The sequence below is a fragment of the Plodia interpunctella genome, chromosome Z (assembly GCF_027563975.2).
Source record: "Plodia interpunctella isolate USDA-ARS_2022_Savannah chromosome Z, ilPloInte3.2, whole genome shotgun sequence".
Taxonomy (NCBI): Eukaryota; Metazoa; Arthropoda; class Insecta; order Lepidoptera; family Pyralidae; genus Plodia; species Plodia interpunctella.
Window position 1 is genome coordinate 3,093,098 of NC_071324.2, and position 22,518 is coordinate 3,115,615.

Sequence of the window (22,518 nt, forward strand, 5' to 3'; positions counted from 1 at the left end):
AGATATTTTACTGGCTATGGAAAATTAATCTAAAGAATCACCAAAAATGATTGATCAATTAATTTTAAAGAACGAAGGTTAAGTCCATTACTAATCAACTTTTAATAAAACCTTTTGAATCCATATTCAAATGGTTCTATCTAATAAGTTTTCTATGAATAAAATCTTAATATACCAACAACAGACTTGAAATATTTTGTCAATTTGAGAGGACAAAAATCTGCAACCTACCCTAAGGGTGCCCAAAGTACCTTCAATATTTGGGAATGGCGACCCGCGCTTCGAGCTGTGGGACGTATATGAGTTAATACCATTTTTATTATAACTGGGACATAGTCGTAAAAATGTTTATTTATTAGATGCAATAGCTGACGGTAGTATATTTTCGGCTCGGATTTGATGCATATAATCCTTCTAATATAATAAATGAAAAAGTTTGATGAGTCGGTGATATGTTACTAAATTACGAAAAACCTATTGGACTGATCGCGATGAATTATATGAAAATAATTAAAGTTAACTCTGAATTTCCCACGTCAGCAAAGACTTGAGACGCGGCTACTTTTATATTTACAAAAACATTTTTTTAACGCTTGTTGCGTTATCAAATGTAGTGTTTCAAGCGAGTTTTAAAGTCATTATGAAAAAAAATAATACTATCTTAAAGAACGAACTTGGTGACTTATGGAATACAGAGAAACAAGAAAACCAAACTACAAAAATGAAATGACTAGAAATGAGGAAATATACAGAAAAAGCAACTTAACGTAGTCTGGATTCTTTTGAGGAATTATGTGAACAAAAAGAAATTAGAGAGTTACATATAAGAATATGTAACTCTCTAATTTCTTTTTGTCGCCAAATTGTGAAGATTTAATATCTGAAAATAAAAGTTGGAAAACTACGCATGTCTTTTAACAATACGATACTGTATTGCTTAACTAGCCACGTGTTTTGTTTCGTTGTTATGTAAAATGTAGAGTAGGATTTATCTTTGAGAGACCTGATTGAAATAACCTTTTTGGTAAATCCTCGATCAGTGGCCAAAATCTTCTATAACTATTGCGATCAGTGGCCACGTTTTTTTTGTCATAAACAAATGCCGGCATCAGTAGAAAGGGACAATATACCTGTTACACCATTGCTATATACTACTACTAACCTGTTATACCACTAGTACTACTAATATATTTTTACTGTGTTAAAACTAAGCACGTAGAAATTATGAAGATATTTTCCGCATGAATGAAGGTTACGTATAGCATATGTCATGTTTGCTTTGTAGGTTAAACACTCACGTAAAACGGATTACGAAGAAACACTTCCAAAGCATGGCCTGATTTATTTAAGCTTTCAAATTAAGACTATCAAAGAACTCGTCAGGTTTAGTCGAGCGTTAATAAATTGCAGGAGAGATGGTTTTAACATAAATAAAAATAATCTTTTCTCCAATTTATTGACTATAAAATATAAATAAATATAAATATATACGGACAAATCACACAGATTGAACTATCACCATATATCTCTGGAGAACATCCGACAAGTTCTAGGCAACTTCTTTAAAAGAATATCATCGATATATCCATTATATATAAAAAGTACCTCTGGCCAAATCGTGATTTGTCCGAGTACTGTTAGTCAAATCTTCAAACTTTAAATTTTGCATAATTTTTCTGGGATATAATGTTTTTAGATTTTGCGTGATGCGCGTTCTGACAGACAGGCAGACAGACAAAAATTTCAAATTGCAGATTTATATTCTTCTTACTATACTATTTACGAACGATAAGTCTATTCCACTAAAAAAATACAAAAAACGTACAAATTTGTCTTTTATTATTAGAAACGCAAGTGAAAAAATTACTGTGGTAATGACAATACTTTCAAAGATATGATAAAAATAAAATCACATATTTTTGGATTCGTCCAAACGATCCAAAATAAATGATACTCTAACGTGACGTCACGATTGAGTAATATCTTAGCGAAAAAAGCTGTTTGTTCGACAGCTACTTACGCTTAAATATTGCGTTTATGATCATTTAAGTATTTTCAAAATTTTAGTTTTTTGCGATGATTGAGTTTATTTTTTTAAAACTGACTTTTCAACAAACTTTGTATGTGTCCAGCAGCATCATTTTAATATATCAATTTTGGTCTTTAAATATATCAATTTTATAAATAACATACATATTTTTTAAAATTTTCTGACAATGTCATGTGACCTATTGACGTGTTGTGTTATCGTTGTTCGGGAAAGAAAGTCATTTAAAAACATAGTCTGAAAAAGCTACTGTGATTTACGATTCTTAATTCTGCTTTTAAAGTTGTGATTATGACAGCATTATTTTTATTTAATTAAGTATTTATTAAACCGACTAAAAGGTTTATAAACGTCGTAGCGACATTTTTAATAGTCAAATCCAGTGAAACGAAGACAATAATTGTAGCCTGGGTTGAATATAAACTTAAAATTCCCCAATTGAAAAAAGTAAAAGGTTATTCAGTAAGCACTTTACAATCTGCACCCTTTTTAGGTCATCGCATGGGACCTGTGCAGTGGGCCTCTGTGACAGGAGTGTTCGTGACAACTTCGCGATAAAAGTTATTTAAAAAGCCCCTAGCAGACATTTTACAAAATTAAGCGGGATTTAATTGCCGACTCTGTGTAATTTTACAGATTAAAAGTCACAGTCAAACTTATCCCGCCGTGCTAATAAAAATGTTATCGGATTAGACTTAAGAATATTTTTTGTTTTGTCCCTATATTTTTTTCAGTATGTGAAAATGAAAGAATGAGACGAATTACTTTAGTGATTCGGTGAATGTAGACGAAAATGTCAATTCATAGCTAACAAACTAGATTCATAACATAGTCTGGAAAATATTAACCGCAACATAATATTCTATTGTAAGTTTGTGCCAAGATTTCAATTAGCCTTTCTCGGCGTAAGATTATGAAAGATCTGGTGAAGACAGGGCTTGCACTATGGGGAGGTACTAGGAAAAGGCTGGAGGGCGAAGGAAGCGGGCGGTGGGGAGTCAGCTATAATAACCTCTCCAATTTTACGACGTCTTGATTATTTAATGTACGCAGCAACTTGATTAGTTTAGTAAATGGTTGATGCCAAGCACACTAGCACATGAAACGTGATCTACGTTTCACGTGCTAGTTTTTCGGATCGATGATTTCATACGTAAATTGAGTTGAGGCTAAAGCTAAATATTATTTATTCGCTTTCCATTCTTTTTCTTGTTCCTGTCTGTATTTTGGTGTAAACTTTAAGTAATAACCCATATACTTGACCTAACTTCACAGCTTTAGAAAATATATGACCGCATTTCAGCTTATTTCGATAAAGTTCTTCGGGAAAAGTTGGGCAAATTGATAGATTGAACTAGCCCGTTCTACCTATATAACATTTGTAAGGTTCAGTTATGTATTTGCGAAATCGGGAATAAATTAGGCCCTTTGCGTAACTTTTCTGAAAAGACCCTCCGAAAGAAACGTGACTATCACAAAAAGGAACAATAATTTCTTGTCAATTCGATATCGTCCTAGCCCCGGGTCCTAGCTGAGCTACAAATGCGGCAAGGCGACGTCTTCGTATTTGTGTGTGGCATGCATTGCGCGTATTGGTGACGTAATCTATACATACAAAACTCTTGCGTTACTGAGTGACTGACTGACAGACAACGTACAGCTGAAACTACTGGGCGTAGAAAGTTGAAATTTGGCATGTAGGTTCCCTGGGGAGTGTAGGTGAGCACGAAGAAAGGATTTTTGGAATGTCCACCCCAGGGGGTGAAAGGAGTGAAAAACTTTAATATGAAAGTTTGTAGAACGTTGAAGTTAGTGACTTGAAAATTTGGATTTTAGTTTTTTACAACAAATTAATGAATACGAGTTTCATTACAGATTTTTCTGAAAATTAGCCCTCAATCCCTTCAAAATACAAAATACAATTTTCAAGATAAAAAGCTGAAAATTGGAAAACATAGGTATCTTTCATCATTTTTCTTAAGGAATGACCGAGATTTTACTATGAAATTAACCCGGGCGAAGCCGCGGGCAAAAGCTATCCTTTCATATTTGAATAGTCGCATTGTTTCGTGTAGAGTACAGCAGCGCAGCCATGACATCGTGTAAAACGAGCTCACAAAATTGCACCCATATGAAAAATAAACTCCCTAATTTGAACGGGACACCTTTTTGGAAGTTTCAGGTTACCCCAGCAATAGCAGTAATTTTGTACAACCAATATTAGATAGAGGAATATTTTAAACCAGGCTCAGCTTGCTAACGGGATTGTAGTTACTATCGATGTTACAGTTTAAATATTTACAATAGAAAGACAGCATGAAACCGGGTGAAATGTGGGTTATACTTGTTAGTTATTGTAATATTACATTGTGAAATCTATTTGTTTAGTGGAGCCTCCAGAGCGGAGTAGACCTCCACAAGGGATTTAAATGGTTGTTCGTTGTTATGTAAATATTTACGTATATCAATCTGATTATTGGGAAAACTACATTAAGATTCTGCTTTGCTGCCTACGAGGGATGAATATTTAATTACGCTGATTAAGTAAACTGAGTACACAACGAGGTTTTGTGTTCAGTATTTGTGGAATATACTGTACTGTACATATACATGACTCTGCACTAATCTGCGTAGACGTAATTGATACACTTAAGGATGTGTATTCGTGTTCCAGTTTTTGATTGAATACATATTGATTGTATAATTACAATCAACAAATGTATTTTTTATGTTAATTATATTCAATATGTTATTATACGCTACGAGATTGAGAAAACGAAAATAACATTTTCAAACTTCTGCCCTAATATATCAGACTATCACATTTGGATCGAATGACCTGCATTCTATTTAGAAATCGGTTTCTGAATAGCTAATCAACACAATGCATGCCCTTTCTATTGATTGTTGGAACTAAATTAATTATTGACTGTGTCGCCAACAATGCCAGTTAACAGGTAACATACATATATGATACACACAAAACATATATGATAATTTAATCATGTTAAATCATCAATTGTAATATTTATAGTTTACAGTAAATTACAGTAAATATTTATAGTACATTTCATTAGTAATTAACGGATAACTTACTAAGTCTTAATTAGACAGTATAAGAATACAGTTGGACTTCGCAAGAGTGACGACGTCTATAATTTATCGTTTTGTCAATTAGAAAAAAAATCTCTTTACTGTAATCTCTTGATGTCTCAATTTTTTAATATGTATATGTTCTGCTATCTATCAATTATTTTTCAATTAAGTAAATTTTTAAATAATTAATAATTGTAGTTGTTATATTCACATAATTGAAAAATAATTAATAACTGTAGTTGTTACCCTCTCAATTTTAGTAAAAAAAATATGTTTGCAAATCTTTCAATTTTTTGCCAAAACTATTGTTTTAATGGTTAAATTTCATTCCATTAACATTTTCTTCACTTCAAATAAGATTTCGATAGCGGCCTTTATTTAATTACGCTATTTAAAATATATATATACCAAAGGGTTACAAGAACGCTAAAAACAAATGGGGCGTGGAAGAACAAATTAAACCCAAATAAGGATTGTTCCACAGAAACGGTCATTTGTCGTATCAAGCCATAGTAAACAGACCTTTTCCAGAATACCATTAAACTTTTTCTTCTAATTTTTACACCATTCTGAAGCCTCAATATTAGTACGTCATTTGTAATTGTGACAATGTCAAATGATATGTTGATGAAAAAATACTAGGCTGTTTACTTGGGATCCCTTTTTTCGCATAAATAAGCATAATTATAGTTTAGACTAATGTATTTTATCATAATTTTGATTTTATAGTGTAGCAGTAAGTTAGGGTGCGACAGGTGGCTCTTGGGCCACCCATAAACCGCCAATATGGTTTAAAACATTATGCTTAAAAATTGTTATGCTTATGTTAGGTATGCGTAAAAAATCATGCCTAAAACATTATGCCAAATTAATATTGTGCGTAACTATTATTATGATAAGTAAAAGTATGCTATGTTAAATTATGACATAAAATTGTATGCATAAAAATAGGGAACTATTTATTTTTTGTCTGCACAAATTACTCCTTCCTTCGCTACACATGTGTTTTATTTTTAATCATTTCTACTAATAAAACACACGTGATTTTTTTGTTTGAACGCTCTATTCTCTGGAAATACTCCTTAAAATATTTTTTGTGTATTATGTACGAATTCATGAGGACGCCTAATGGTAGAAGGATACGATCTTACTATAGATGTTAAAACTCTTCCGATGCGATATCCGCAGAACACGTCTTATTAAAGTAATCAAATTTATATATAAATATATAATTAAAATGATCAAATCGTAAACGTAATGATATCAAATTAGCAATGAAATTAGAGAATGTGGCTGAGCAATTTGCTGGAGTAAATGAAACCGAATTTTATAAAGCGGGCATGGAAAGCGATTAACCGCTTTATTTGGAGGGCGAGAGATCGCCGAGGGTCGAGTTAGGGCGCGGTCAGCGAGAACGGATAAATTCAGGGACTCCGCTATAAATTCACGAATTTCGCAGTCGTGGAAAAGCCATTTTCGCCATTTCATTTGTTGTTTAAACCAAAAGGGCGATGTAGGACGCATGGAATTATTCGTGCGGCTACTAAGCTGGTCCATGATGACATCATCCATGATGACATGAGTAGTAAAAAATGGAGTTTTATAAAAGCCTAGCTGCTGCTGAGGCAAAATTAATGTTACATTCCATGTCACATTACCCCCGAATAGTTCTAATCCACACAAAAAAATGACAATAATTGTTTGCTCCGAAGATAAACAAACATAATTTCTTATTTTTAATGTAATTATTAATTTAAATAAAATTATAGACAGCAATTATAGGCATTATTTTTATCGGCGAGAAAGATAATAAAAATAATATAGAAAATAAACTGACGCAAAGTTTCACCGATATTGCTATATATTAAGTTTATGATAACTTTATAATGGCCTTTTGAGAAGCGATCTCCTTGGTCGGTCGTCAAGGAGATCAGATGACAACTGGCTCCTTGGGAATGACCTAGAAAGACCTTACAACATAACATCATTTTCCCTTAAATCTTAGTTATCCCGGTTTCTTCTTCAGCCCTTAAGAGTCGGAGTCCTTTACATAATATAGGTAAACTATATAAAGCAAACTAAATATTTTTGCAAATAGAAGTATTGTTGTAAATTTAAGTAATTTATACCTGTCTGGCACATTTATTTGATAGCTGAAGTTCGGGCATGTAATACGTTAAAGATATAGAGTAATGACATGTATTTAAAAGATGAAACTTACATTTATATAAACATTTACATTTTCCTGATCTACACATAGTTACGTATACATGCGTGCACGATTTCCCAACTTTGTACATAAGTTTAACTTGTAAAATTGAATTGACCCGTACAGTCCAAAACGATACATATGTATATACAGGTCAGGTTGAACTCTGACATAAAAGTTTAGGCTGACTCAATGTAGAACTTAACATAAATCGTTTTTTCATCCCACTTATTTGTGGGCAGTAGTGTAGGGGCCTATTAGAAAAAAAATATTGTAAATAATTCAAATTGTTATGCGTAAACCATTATGAGTAAGAACGTTATGCTTAAAAATAATTATGCATAGTAAAAGTATGCCATGTTAAATTATGACATAAAACTGTATGCATAAAAATAGGGTATCGAGCCGGGGGCGTCCTCTTAAAAGTTGATGTGTTTATTTTGTTGCACAGCGTCGTTCGTGAGCTGTACGGAAGCGACGAGCAACTGTGCAGTGAGCGTGAGCACCCCGGCCCCGAGACATCGCCGACGAGACACTTTCATCAAGCGTTGGACATTTGACAACAGCCGACAGCGACAACAAGCCACCGCCCAGAGGAACACCTCTGAATGCATCGACATGGAAGTCTTTCGCAGCTACGACGCTTAGATTTCCTATCAATCAATGTTATAACACTACTATGTATGTTGTAAGGTCGAATATCAAATTATATGAATTTGGCCTCTAATGTTATGTTGTGAAAACTGGCCATCCAGTCGCAACTTTAGGCCTTATCTGTACCGGGCGGATAAAGATGTGATGTGATACAGTATGTATGTTGCGGAAAAATATTAATTTCCTGGCGCCAAACTGACATATTCCCAAACGGGATGGGTAAGGCCGCTTATGAATCTTATTAAAGGATCTGCAGATCTTAATCTCTCCGCTTAGGTCGGGAAGCCGGATCAAGCAGGTCTCTAGACGACGCTTCTCCTTGTGAAGGAGTAAGGGTTATTATGAAGGAATTGTGAAATCCGATGTTACTTTCAGTATTATTATTTGTCCTATCAACTACAACATTGAAATTTCAATATTCTAGTTGATAGGACAAATAATAATGCTGCACAGGCAAATATTTAATGTCTGTCGAACAAAAGGGTGAACAGAGAGCGTAATTTCAAAAAGCTAGCCTATAATCTACTAATTGCGTTAAACAGTTATTATAAATGCTGTTGCGTAATGTTGCTGTAATCCGCTCATAGAGTGGCGTATAATTTGCGTCCTAAAATTTAATTATTTCCTTATTGTGGATTTTTCGAAAACCTACTATATTCATATTAATAATCGTTTATCATGATGTGTTATATATTCATGCTGCGTCAAAGCGACTATAACTTTTCACATAGTGTTAACTTTAGTCATTAGCTGTAACGCATTTATGCACACAGTGCATTTAAATATTAAGTATTACGGCATAACTCAGTATAAAATGTACATCATGAACAAATCAGAAACCAAAATAAATTTCAATATTCTAGTTGATAGGACGAATAATAATGCTGCACAGGCAAATATTTAATGTCTGTCGAACAAAAGGGTGAACAGAGCGCGTTAATTTCAAAAGGCTAGCCTATAATCTACTAATTGCGTTAAACAGTTATTATAAATGCTGTTGCGTAATGTTGCTGTAATCCGCTCATAGAGTGGCGTATAATTTGCGTCCTAAAATTTAACTATTTCCTTATTGTGGATTTTTCGAAAACCTACTATATTCATATTAATAATCGTTTATCATGATGTGTTATATATTCATGCTGCGTCAAAGCGACTATAACTTTTCACATAGTGTTAACTTTAGTCATTAGCTGTAACGCATTTATGCACACAGTGCATTTAAATATTAAGTATTACGGCATAACTCAGTATAAAATGTACATCATTTCCCACTATTTTCATAGACATACACTTTTGTTATATTTCTTAACATAAACGAAAACAATCGCATTTTTAATCACTTAGTATGCGTTTTAATATTTTTTGAGCAGAAAAGTATATATATAGGTAATGCACATAGTCATCATACGTGTCAGCTTACAACTTACATAACTTGTATATTCAATATAAAATCGGAAAAGAAAATAATTACCTACGCTTATATGTAAGCAGGGATACACATCTGTTATTCTTAGTCATAACATTCTGCTTTGATATTCGTGACACGGGTAAACTTGTGTGACAGCCGAGTCGTCGCTGATGTCTAACATCCGACACTTAACATTGCTTCACGATATTATGATTAGCGATTGTGTTTTTCGAAATATCATGGAAATAAATAGGAAATCTCCAATGACTGAAACACTTAACCATATCACTAATTAGGTTTAAGCTCTTTACTTAGGTTACCAAAGATAACTTACGAGTAAAGTAGAGACAAAAAATGCTAAAAAAAATGCCTTTAAAAGGTTTTTTAATTAAGAATATTTATAGGTTAAGAAACCATATAAACGTTAGTTAGGAACAAAGTCAGATATGTGTTATAAGAAGCTTTCTCATCATTCCAAATTAAAAAGCTAGGTATTAACTTTAAACTACTAAGTAGTTATATAATCTTGGAATTAAGGGTACAGTCATTTAGATATTATGTCCATTAATTTATTATGTACGGTTATAGTCACGTAGACAAACTTTATTTGGGACTTTTGAAAATTACTAACTATAACATTTGACCGGAATTTGTAATACGACTTTAGAAAAATCAAAGCTTTTCAAAATTTATCCAACGATAACTTAACGCTTTGACTGGCTGTTTTTGTTATCGATGGCCGTTCCACAATATTTATACATGACTTATATTTCCACAATGTGTACACAATTGGCTTACTTGATTCGACATCGACTGACGTAGCTCAAATTATGTATTATTTCTTAATAAAATGGTGTTTTTAATACAAAGAGAAATTGTTAAAACCCAATTGGCATTCTTTTATTTCAAAATTCCTTTTTATTTTGTGTCACTCTTATTGGCTAAAAAGAGTGTCTTGTTTTTTTAATATTTTAGGCACAGAAAAAATTGATTTGGATAGAATTTATCTCGGAAAATGTAGAAATTATCATTCAAATTAAACATAAAAAAAATGTGAATATCGTGTCCCACTTCAAAAACCAAAAATATCCAGTACAGGCAGAGGTACAAAGTTAGAAATAAAATCAAATAAATCACTATCCGATTTAAATACAAATCACAAACTATATCTCGTAAATCATGATACTACTCGAGGATAATAGGAATAATAAAAATCTAGATCTTGAGGTAATAAAAATCTTCTTCGATCTTCTCGAAAAGCCGTGCTCCCACTAATTGTATTGAACATATATTAAGGCCATAATAACTAACTTTATAGAATAACGGCAAGCTATACTCGACCGTGTGGTGCCCGGGTAAGGAATAGAACCACCCCTTCCCTACCCTTGGGTGTTGTACAAGCCGACTAAAGAATATATATAATAAATCTTTAACAACCTAAATTACCAAAGTGTGCTCGTCTTTATACAAAAACTTAAAAATCTCGTTTGCTGTGGTGCTCGGGTAAATAATAAAATCATTACTTATCTAATCTTTAATAATAAGCCAAGTAAAGGAATATTTGTTAATGTTGGCGGACCAAGTAATTTACTAAAATACAATGTTTTAACCAATTTTATAAAATAACATTAAAATAAACTGGACCGTGTGGTGTCCGGTCACAGAATAGGACCACCCATCCCCCTTGGGTGTCGTAAAAGCCGACTAAGGGATAAATAATAAACCAGACTATTTAAATAAGATATTTTTTGCAATTCTTTTGAAATAACATAAAACTCAAAATACTTAGGACATTGAAAATGACATCGTATTTGACATGACGAAAGGAAAATAAAAGATATTAGACTTACATTATGTAATCCAGATTTCCATGGCATAAACACTAAGTACACACCTTTCATTTAATACACACCAAGTACACCTTTTGAAGACGCCATAACAATTCAACAAGGTACGTCAAATCAAAACTGGAAAATATTGTATCTAGACAAGGGAGTCGATTATGGCAACTCCATTCAAAAGAATCACGCCAAACGTGAAATGGACGACAGATGGGATCAATGCATTCGAAATCAACAGAGAAAGAAATTCTAGCGATATGTTGGATACAAATATGGATTTATGGATACACTGAGTGAATTTTTATATTTCAGTAAGTCGGTTGGACGTATATATGAAGTCATGTGTTTCGATTTACCATTATAGACATAAACATTAACAAGCGAAGATCATTATTTATCAGAGGATCATTATTTAAAAAATCGAAAAGGGAAATCGAATCCTGCGCTTCAACACTCAACGGCTGAAGGAAGGAACCGGGAAAACGCTCATATCGCTCAAACGGGAGTCGCTCTGCAAATCTATCCATTAGTTGTTGTTGAATAAACTGTGAGGATATTGACGGGAGAAATTAAAAATTAATGATGTTTTATTCGTCGATTTCGACAACTTTGTACGATAGTTATAAAGAGAAAAACGTTAAAAAGGAATAATATCAAGATAGGAAAGTCCGAAGCTTGCGAAAGTATCAGCGTTTCTATTTCATACGAACTAAGATTATAACAAAAATTAAATTTAAATTTAAACTTACACAAGTTGTTAATAACCTGAAAACGTTAAATAGTAAAATAACATTTATGAACAATAAATATTGAGAATTTCATAATAAATATGTGATGACAACATATTGATTCGCTATAATTATGACAATATCGAAGAAAGAAACAATGAATGAAGGAGTGAAATCGTGGAACCAGCAGAACCTGGCGAAGACCAATGTTTAGCTAGAGAAAACTGACAAGCCCGGTATGAGGAGTGATATCGTGGGACCAGCAGAACCTAGCGAAGACCAATGTTTAGCTAGAGAGAACTGACAGGCCCGGTTTGAGGAGTAATATCGTGGGAACACCAGAACCTGGCGAAGATCAATGTTTAGCTAGAGAGAACTGACAGGCCCGGTTTGAGGAGTAATATCGTGGGACCACCAGAACCTGGCGAAGACCAATGTTTAGCTAGAGAGAACTGACAGGCCCGGTTTGAGGAGTGATATCGTGGGACCACCAGAACCTGGCGAAGACCAATTTTTAGCTAGAGAGAACTGACAGGCCCGGTTTGAGGAGTAATATCGTGGGACCACCAGAACCTGGCGAAGACCAATGTTTAGCTAGAGAGAACTGACAAGCCCGGTTTGAGGAGTGATATCGTGGGACCACCAGAACCTGGCGAAGTCCAATGTTTAGCTAGAGAGAACTGACAGGCCCGGTTTGAGGAGTATAATATCGTGGGACCACCAGAACCTGGCGAAGACCAATGTTTAGCTAGAGAGAACTGACAAGCCCGGTTTGAGGAGTGATATCGTGGGACCACCAGAACCTGGCGAAGTCCAATGTTTAGCTAGAGAGAACTGACAGGCCCGGTTTGAGGAGTAATATCGTGGGACCACCAGAACCTGGCTCAACTTGTGACGTATATTTATCTAAAGAGAACCTAAATGTATGTACATGAATATAAAGTAATACATAATTATAATAAATAATATTATGATGGGAACTGGACTACAAATTCTTATAGGTTAATTAAATGTTCGGTGTCGTAGGAAGTAGGTGTTTAATGAATTATATTAAATTACTAATGTATCAGTACTTATTAAAGTATAAAATTAGTTTATTAAGTATAAAATTAGAAAATGCATAATCGATAAGAAATAAGAATTAAACGCTTTATTACAGTAGTTCAAACCATATATATGTAGTAAACAATTACGTATTAGTATATCGCCAGTGTTAAATGTCGAAACACTCACTGTCGTGTTGCACCACTGCAAGTACAAATAAATTTAAAATTAAATAGAACTATCCATATATACATGTGCAAAAGATTCCACAAGTAACAAAACTACAATTACTCTTTAAACTTCAGCCAAATTTTCGCAGCCTCCAAGGAAAACTTACAAGACATGAGACATGAGTTTTTTCTCCTCTCCTATACAAATTAACCGACAATATGACCGGTATGGAAATCTAAAAAATTATTTACGTTCTAATTGTCACTATATTTTTTTTGTAATAATGTTTTGGCTTTTATAACTGTCTCCTAAAGTTATATAATAGTGAACACCTGCTTATGGTATCACTGCCTTGCCTTTAAATAATTATATGTAATAATAATAGCATCATTGTATATCACCAAACAGGCTACACAATTATTGGCTGCATACTGATATAGATTCCAGAGTGAATCAACACTTCTGATTCAGCTTAATTCATAATCGATTGACACATCTATGAGACATGTTTGCTTGACTACCAGACGAAAACTAACTCACTACGCAACCCCCATCACAACGTCGATTATGCAGACGTGAAGTCAGTATCAAGTTGCAATAATAGTTGTTATAAACACGAAACAAAAACTTGTATTTGGGCGCGATTTTGATTTAACGTTAGCAGAATTGCAAATACTTTCAAATTGAACACTCGCCACTTCTCATTCACACCAAATTTGTCTATCGATTTGGAATGATTTTAATTCGACTTGTGATTTGTGGAAGTTATACATACAGTTATACATACATACTTACTTGTAAAAGTCTAGCAAACACGAAACAGAAAGCAGACATCAGATCAACGTTTATTCTACGATTTTCACAATAACAATATAAATTATTTAAAATTTTGTTTTTAAGTGAAAGCTTCTTTAGCGGCGTTGTGCACTTTTTGCGATGGGTAAATGTTAAACTTGCGTCAGGACACGTGACCTGATAGAAAATTCGTAAGACGTCAATAATGCACAACGTTAACATTCAAGTTTTCACTTCTGCCGGCACTCCCGGAGTGCAACCCGTATTTTCTATACGCGAGACAGAGAAGCCCCACGCCTAACACCGCGACCTATAACGGAATTCGCCTTGAGTTATGATCATTGAAGAGGACATTACATAAATTATTATTTTTGTATGAAAGAATTATTAAATTATTTTTTGATGATAGCTATATAGCTGTGAGGTTGGTAGTTTTTTACATGTAACGCTACATGATTAAATACATAATATACCTTGCTTAAATATTCCTGGATCTTAAGTATATAAATCAACGTTTGGTTGGTTGCATGAGGGATCTTTTAAGGTTATATTTCGTACATTGCGGGCGATTCTAAGGTCAGAGCAGAGTGGTGTTTAAACAACCAATAGGATTTCTTTCGAAATTCGGATTCGGTTCGCAATTCGGTTCGAAATTGGAATCTGGCTATTGGCAAACATATTCTTTGTGACGACATAAAATTTGTACTTTTTGGCTTTGCTCATTTTCAGGAGGAATGACGAAATTTGATTGGTTGTTAAAAAATCACCTCTCCGCTTCGGTTCTTACACGGCGCGGTGGGAGATGAAAATGTACGTATGTATATCCTCAAATCATCGAGATATATTGCAACAAACATTTACATAATTAAGAGCTTTTATTCCTTTATACTTTATTTACGTAGTTCATCAAGTTTGGTCAACTTCCCAGCAACGCCGACGACCGTGAAGCCACCGCGTGTCGGTCCGAAGACCTCACTAAATCATTCAATCGGTAGTAGCGACGGTAATAAAAAAAAAATTTAAAAATTATAATGACATTTTATTACTCGATTGGGCAAGTTAAAATTTATTGTGTAAATATGTGTTTGAATAAGTTTGCAGACTAAAAGAAACCTTGAAGCTCCTAGCTACTCGAATTTATCGTACAGTACACCAATTTGTTTTTCATACTTAATACCTCATTGATTTATTGAATAATAATTTTTAATTACATAGGAATAAAAGCTTTTAAGATGCCGCATCGCCGCGATGCACGAAAGACAACATTTGAATACATGTTCTTTTCTGTCTTCATATCTTCCTTCAAAACTAATAAAGATAATATATTTTTTTAAAAGATTAAACAAACACTTGTAGTAGAGAAAAATTATATTTACTTTTAAGAAATATATGTAGATTGTATTAATAGTAGTAGACACGCTGTATTACGCTGTTTTTTTATTTATTTAATGGCGAGCGCGCGACAAGCGCGACGCCAGCCGCAAAGCTACTAAGTGATAATAGTATTAGGATGTAAACTACACATCATTATGCTTATTATAGTTAACACTAAAGTAGATCAGTCATCATACGCTGGAGTAGGTAGAGCAGACTGGATGTCGTAAGCGGTGGTGTCGCAGGCGGTGGGGAAGCGCTTTAGTTAGACTGAACGCGGTAGCACTCGCGTGATACGCTGGAGTAGGTAGTGCACGGAAGTAATCGCGCGATACGCTGGAGGACGTAGTGCAGACTGGATGTCGCTTTAGCTAGACTGTGTGCTACTCGGGCTCGAGTAGGTAGCGCAACACTCTAGCTAGTCTGAGCAAGTCACCATTCATTTTGCTGTTTTTATAAATTATTAATCATAGATATAATTCATAGTAAGTATAGTAAGGCATTTTCATTTTTAAGGTTAACCTCGCATTTTAAGCTGTCCTATATAAAACCTTTTTCTAGATACTCTAAATTGATTTAAAAGAAATCATTTACAGGTAATCAACTAACAATTTATTATTTAAATAATATGTTTCCAAAGTATCCAAATTTAATAGCATTTATGATTACGACGAGATACAACTTAAATTTTCTGAATGTAATTTTTTAATGTTTGCCGTTTTCTCTACCAATATTTATTTAGCATAATTATAGATTTATTTTCTAAAATATAAAAAAAATATAAAAGTATTTATCATCTAGGTATATATTAATTGTTTTAAGTAATTTATTCAAAACAACACATCAATGCATAACGCAGGCAACGCAGAGTGGCACCACCTACCACAGCTAATTGACGTCAAGCGTTGATGCTGAGCAGATCAAACGCACCAACACCACGCACTTTGCGTAAGCGTGCGCGAACCAGTCACGTTTATTGTTAGTAATTGTACGCGCACATACACGCAAGCCCACGTTTGCCAATCACATACATTATCTTTAAGTAACAAACGAACTTAATTTACCACAAAATCAAATGAATACAAAGGATTACCTAAAAACGAAAATGCCCAGTAACAGAATTATAATGTAGCGAACAAGTGTAATGCAGTATAAGATAGTTTTAGTAATTAAAGATATTTAGCGAGTAAAAGTAAATATGAAAATTTCATCTTTACTTTTGCTCTTCTACGTGTACCTTTACTTTTGTGGGTATAAAGTCATTGAGCCCATAAATAAAGTGAAGGGATAAGTTGTTGTTTATTTTAAAATATAATTTAATTATAAAAAAAATAAAAAGTATTAAAAAAAAGAAAAAATATGTAGAATATAATAGTAATAGGTATACACATGCTATTTAAGTTTCCGTAGGACGATCAAATTTATGAAAAATTGCAACTAGGTAGTCAAAATTGTATCCCTTTTATTGCTTTATTTGATTGCCGATTTATATTTTCATATTTTTACTCAAATAAGTTGTCATTGTGAATGTTGGTTTTCAAGGATTTTTTTTTCAGTATTCATACCATTTTGTAACATGTACATTTCTAACAACAAAAAAAAATATAATGGTATTCTTTCATCAGTATCATAGGATTAGGTTAAAAGCTTTTGGAAGAATATCTAAATCGATTTTAGAATTAAAATCATTTAGCTTATGTAGTAGATTTGGTATTTGGTCGTATTACTCCATCGAATGTACTGTCATGTTGTTCATTAAAAATAATTCTGTTATTGAGATGTTAAAGTAGAATCCGACTAATTTAGGATGACAAATTGGCCGCTATGCGTTAGTTGCTTACCAGCACATTACGAATTTTGGCTACACGCTAAGGCCATGCCCGTTTAACTTGGAATGTGTATTATCTCCAACATTGTAACAGAACCGTAAAACCATTGCATTCATGTTGTAACAAAAAATCTTTGAATCGCAACAAGTGATACATTCCCTGTGCTTAAAAGCCCTTATCCACGTGCCGTGAAATACTCACCGCGTGGACACGGTAGTTAGTGTTGTATGGATTACTATAAGAGTTTGTACACGGGGAACCGTGTCTCGGCAAGAACCATAAAGTAATCTATGCAACACAGACAAACCATAGAGGATGTCTGTTTCAATTCAAGGGTTTTTTTACATTATGATAGTAATATGGTATTGGTTCACATACATCATCCATAGGTCAAAACAAGCAATTCCAAAAGCGTTCAGCGATAAATAATCTTGCAGTGGTGCGATGGGTTGAGACGGCAACTACCCAAATTTTAGATTTGCTTCAATGTTGTTTAAATTAGGATAACGACAAGTTTTAAGATTTTAAGATCAGATTAAAAGTTGTATTGCAATATCGATAAGTATTAAAATGATCTCAGAATATATTAAATATTGTTTAATATAACGATAGTATTTGAAAGTAATCGTAGATTTCAATGAATCGTGTATAAGATACTATAGATTATAAGATTATGATATAATTTGAAGTTGTGTGTAGGATAACAATACTGTTTAGACTTAGAGAACTTTGATTCTTATATAAGAGACTCAAATATTGTTTAAGTGACTAATTACCGACATGGTTTTCTTGTTGTATACTTAGGTATCTAAGAATGAAAAATTTTAAGAGTGCTATTTTTGAAATATATGACTCTCTAGAATTCAAACGAGCTAACGAGGGTGACATATATTTCTAGAATATGCCGGTTATAGTGGTGTTAGTAACCTTTTAAGATTTTAAAGGTCGTCGCCCATTTATATCGCACGGCTCCCGCACCGCAGATATGTTTATGCTAATATAAATTAATAAGAGTCATTCAACAGTGCATTGGTCCTTACACCGCGAGAACCGCCACCGCTAATTAAGGGTCTTTCCGCGCTGTCGCCGGTCGAGATGCTGTTATTAGAATTAGACCGAAATTATGCGCAGCGCATTATCGAATAGAATGGTACGCTTCATATACAAATTCGAACAATACAACACCCTAAACCCGCGTTCTCATTCATCTGATATTTTTGCGGCGCATCCGGATATACTTCACGATCCAAATTAGGTCTGTTCCGGCCTTTAAGCAGCGGCGCGTGGACCGATCCATGAAACGCTATAGAATCTTTTTCAGTATGTAAAAGCCGACTTTGAGCTACGAGTGCACAACACTGGTTTACATTTAGTGTTCCGTATTTCTTTCCGTGCCATAAGTACAGTAATATATGAATTACTGGCTTTTTGGACTTTACATTTTCAGTGCGTTCGGCGCACCGGGCGTCGAGTTGAGTCGAGTCGAGCAGAGGGAACGGCGAGTCGGTAACGCAGACTAGCCGATCCTAAAGCCACGATTACATTAAGGAACATTTGACGCGCAACATATCCTTCTTTCCTGTTCATTACAATTTACATGAGTGAGATCGACGATGTTCTATTTCACTCGAGATAATGGAAATGAATGAGAAAGAGCGATATGTTACGTTCAAATGTTTCCTAGTGTATTCGTGGTTTAATACCGCTAATTGACGACAAGTGTAGAGGCGTGACTTGCGTTGTTTCGGGCCAATGCTTTCAGGCCGGAGCAGACAGTGCACGCGTAGCGCGTTTGCGTGTATCACTGATGTTGATTGTATGGAATTTTACGCATATGTACTCGCAAACCGTCGTTTGCCACGTCTTATACAATTCCACACATACACCATTGGTATGCATTTAGTCTGTCCCGTTCTGCCACGCGGACAGTACCATGCCATCATCTGTACCGGTATACCCTAATGTCATTTTTTATACACCCGGGTTAGCGTGTGCCCCGGGTGGGAATCATAAGAGATCGAGGCAGTGCAAAAAGGAACGCCTCGTGCGACAGCGCTTGGACACTAAACGAAAAGAAACAAGCATTCATATCACCCATGCGGTTCAAACGCGAATATACAAATGTGGGCGCACCCGGGCATGGGCTCGCCTGGGTGCGTAACATCCAACACCGAGAATCCATTACAAGACGCGAGGATCGAGCAACTGGCTCGGAACTCGTGTCGTGAAATGATTTTAATTCATTCTCGTGGACAGCAAGCTTCCTGCTAGCTGCCAGCGCGTAGCCAGTGCACCTTGAGGAACCGCGTGCGTGCTGTGGGGGTGCGGTGTGGAATATATTGACTCCGACAAACTTAGCTTATATAAACTATGATAATTTTAGTATATGTTGTAACGATGTTAGGATAAAATGTGACCAAAAAAAATACAAAATATCAAAAATCCAAAAAAAGAATTATTATTAATTTAAGACTATGTATATTAAATAAGGAAGATTGTAGAATGTAGTTTCAGTTGTTGTTAAAACTGGAGTAGCTAATTGTATTCTCAGTAGTAGTGTTAATCAATTAAATTCTTGATGTTGTAGACACCGTGAGTTTCATTCCACTTCCTCCGCCACCGTCTGAGTAAATATTTGGCCATTATCTATATTGCGATGTGGTCTCCGCGAAGCCGGCCTACATGTTCACGGCGATGATGGAAACACCCAATCAAAACAATACTAATTTTGAGACATTGATCATTTACGAAAATGTCAAAGAACACGTACGAGTAACATATCTAATGACTGGCGAGGCGTCGGGTTAAAAACTAGTGACTGAAAATATGGAAAACCAAGAAGAAAACAGTATGTGCCACCCACGTAAGAAGAATAGATAAGGATAAAAAAAAGAACAATAATCTATATAAAACATGTCATATACAAACAAAAATCGTAGTTGTTTAAAAAGCAGAGTTAATGCGGATAGTATAATATGCAAGCCATATTTCAAAAGTCATATTTTCATCAACTACCTATTTAATTTCCTTTTTAGGGTTCCGTGGCGTATAGTTTCGTCATGTCCGTCTGTCTGTCCATATGTCAGTCATTTTATTTGGAGACTAGGCGTACTACAGTGCGTATAGGTAAAGGCTTGCTACAAAATTGTGCAGTATGATTTTGAAAAATAAAATTATTAAGGGTAGCACTCGATACATGTAATAAAAAAGAAAGATGAATAATTTTTTTACACACCATTGTGGGGTATCCAAGACTATCCCATGACCCCACATTGTGGGGTCTCATGGGATAGGTCTTTAAAAATTACGTCGAGGATACTAAAACAATTTTTTGACGATTCCAATATTTTCTTCTAAAGTATCTTCTAAAGTAGTAAAAAGGAGGTCCCGCCTCTAAAACAATTCAAATAAAAATTTCAAACGAAAATTGGTTTGAATAAAATCGCAGCATTCGAGCAGTTTACGAAATGTGGGATAATTTCGATATTTTCATATATCATCATTTCATTTGTAGGAATCAGTACAAATATTCATTCAATACATTAGGGCCTAAGGCAATGCCCACCTATTAATATAATTAGTTATCACAAAGCTACATGGGAATATGCATGAAAATCAAAGTTTGTTGTTTTTGTTGCTACGAAACCCTTCGTGAGCGATTCCGACTTGCTCTTGTCCAATTTTATTAAGCTGTGGTCATTTTCTAATGATATTTTTATGGCATTGTGTGCGTTGCTGGACATTGACACACATTGACATGACTGAACGTCCAATTGGTTCGATTAGGTAAATGTCAAAATGTACAATTTTTAATGATTATAATGGTGTAGTGTTAAAATGATAAAATTACAGATTGAATTTACATTGTTTATTTAATTATGTACATACATAACATAACAGTGTAAATTTAAAACTTACAAATACATTAAATCATGCTAGTCTCAGAATGTACAAATATTAGTATGAGTATCCGAGGCAGCGGTGGTCAAAGCAAGCTTTAAGCTAGGAGAAATATGAATTAACAGTATTAATCAATCTGGCAGAAACGGAGCTGTGGAAATAGTTTCATATCACATTGAATTGTGAACAGTGAGTATGACAAAGTTAAAAGCCAACGTCGTTGACAGACTGAGGCGGCCTCGGGCTGTGGCACGCACGGCTCACTCATCTGCCGCTGGTGCACACGCGCCTTACGTTGTTTTTAATAGTTATGCGTCAAAGGTAAATGAACGAGCCGTGAGTACACGATTTTAACTTAAATTTTACCTGACTTTAAATTCAGCGTGTTTTCATGTCATCCAGTTGACATCGTTCAAAAGAGAAATATATTACCGATTGGCTACGTCGATGCCGACTGGACACAAGTTGGACATGACTGGACAATGCGACATTAGACTAGAGAAAATCATGAACTGTTAATACAAAGAGCGACAAGATAAGTAGAAAGTGTTATATGTAACACGAGAATAAATTTATTAAAGACACATCAGCTTGCATTTCAGTAATACTCCTATGTATAAATAGAACAAGACTGGCATACATCTATTAACAAAAGCCGGTAATTAACTAATGGCTTGAGACATATATTTCAGTCATAGCAGCGTAAAAGCGTCTTGTTATTTGTGAAGACAGCACTATTTTAATATATACACTAAAATTTATACATACTAAAATTTATACACTAAGCCATTGATTATTTATGAAAATTGCAGTAAACACAATAAAATGTATGCAATTTATCTAAAGGCAAAAATGACAGATAAAAAGCACTTACATATTAACGTGTTTGTTAAAACCAATATTTAGCTTATTTACAGCTATTGTGTGAGATATGATAATAGAAAAAAGGTGCAAAGTGGCTGAAAATGACGTCAACGATAACTTGGATACACAATTGAAATGATATACTAAATTACAAAACAACAGACTTGACAAATAACTTCATTTTGGGCATCGAATAACACGGCACAAAACGCACCAAATCTTACGCGTATTTAATATATTTTCCTATGAATAAGATTGATAGAGACCCGTTTGTGGAATATGTCAGATGCCATTTTTTCGGTACTCAAAGTGGAATACGCCATTAAAATCATCTTTTTTTTAATCCAATGGTTTCTCTGACATGGTGAATATAAATCGAGGTACCCGACATCAACTAAAAGCACGGATTACGCGTTGGCAGTCAGAGCAACAACAAAACAAATTTGAGTCGTTGCTATTGATTCGACCGTAGTCGATATGCGATTACCACGTTCTCGATTCCAGTCGTAAAAATCAGGATAAAAATACTTAATGTCAGAAGATATCAACAAGATTACT

At 34.3% G+C, this 22,518-nt stretch overlaps 2 protein-coding genes across 8 annotated transcripts in view; one reads left to right on the forward strand and one right to left on the reverse strand.

Annotated features, from left to right (window-relative positions):
• CNMaR (CNMamide Receptor) overlaps positions 1-19,782 on the forward strand; it is a 30,172-nt gene extending 10,390 nt beyond the window's left edge. Inside the window, exon 3 of the mRNA XM_053768636.1 lies at positions 7,804-19,782. Coding sequence (XP_053624611.1) covers positions 7,804-8,000 — 197 coding nt within the window. The 3' untranslated portion in view covers positions 8,001-19,782. The remainder of the gene's footprint in view (positions 1-7,803) is intronic.
• The window catches only part of fry (furry), a 152,900-nt gene that overhangs the window by 80,239 nt on the left and 50,143 nt on the right, over positions 1-22,518 (reverse strand). The gene's annotated exons all lie outside the window — the stretch shown is intronic.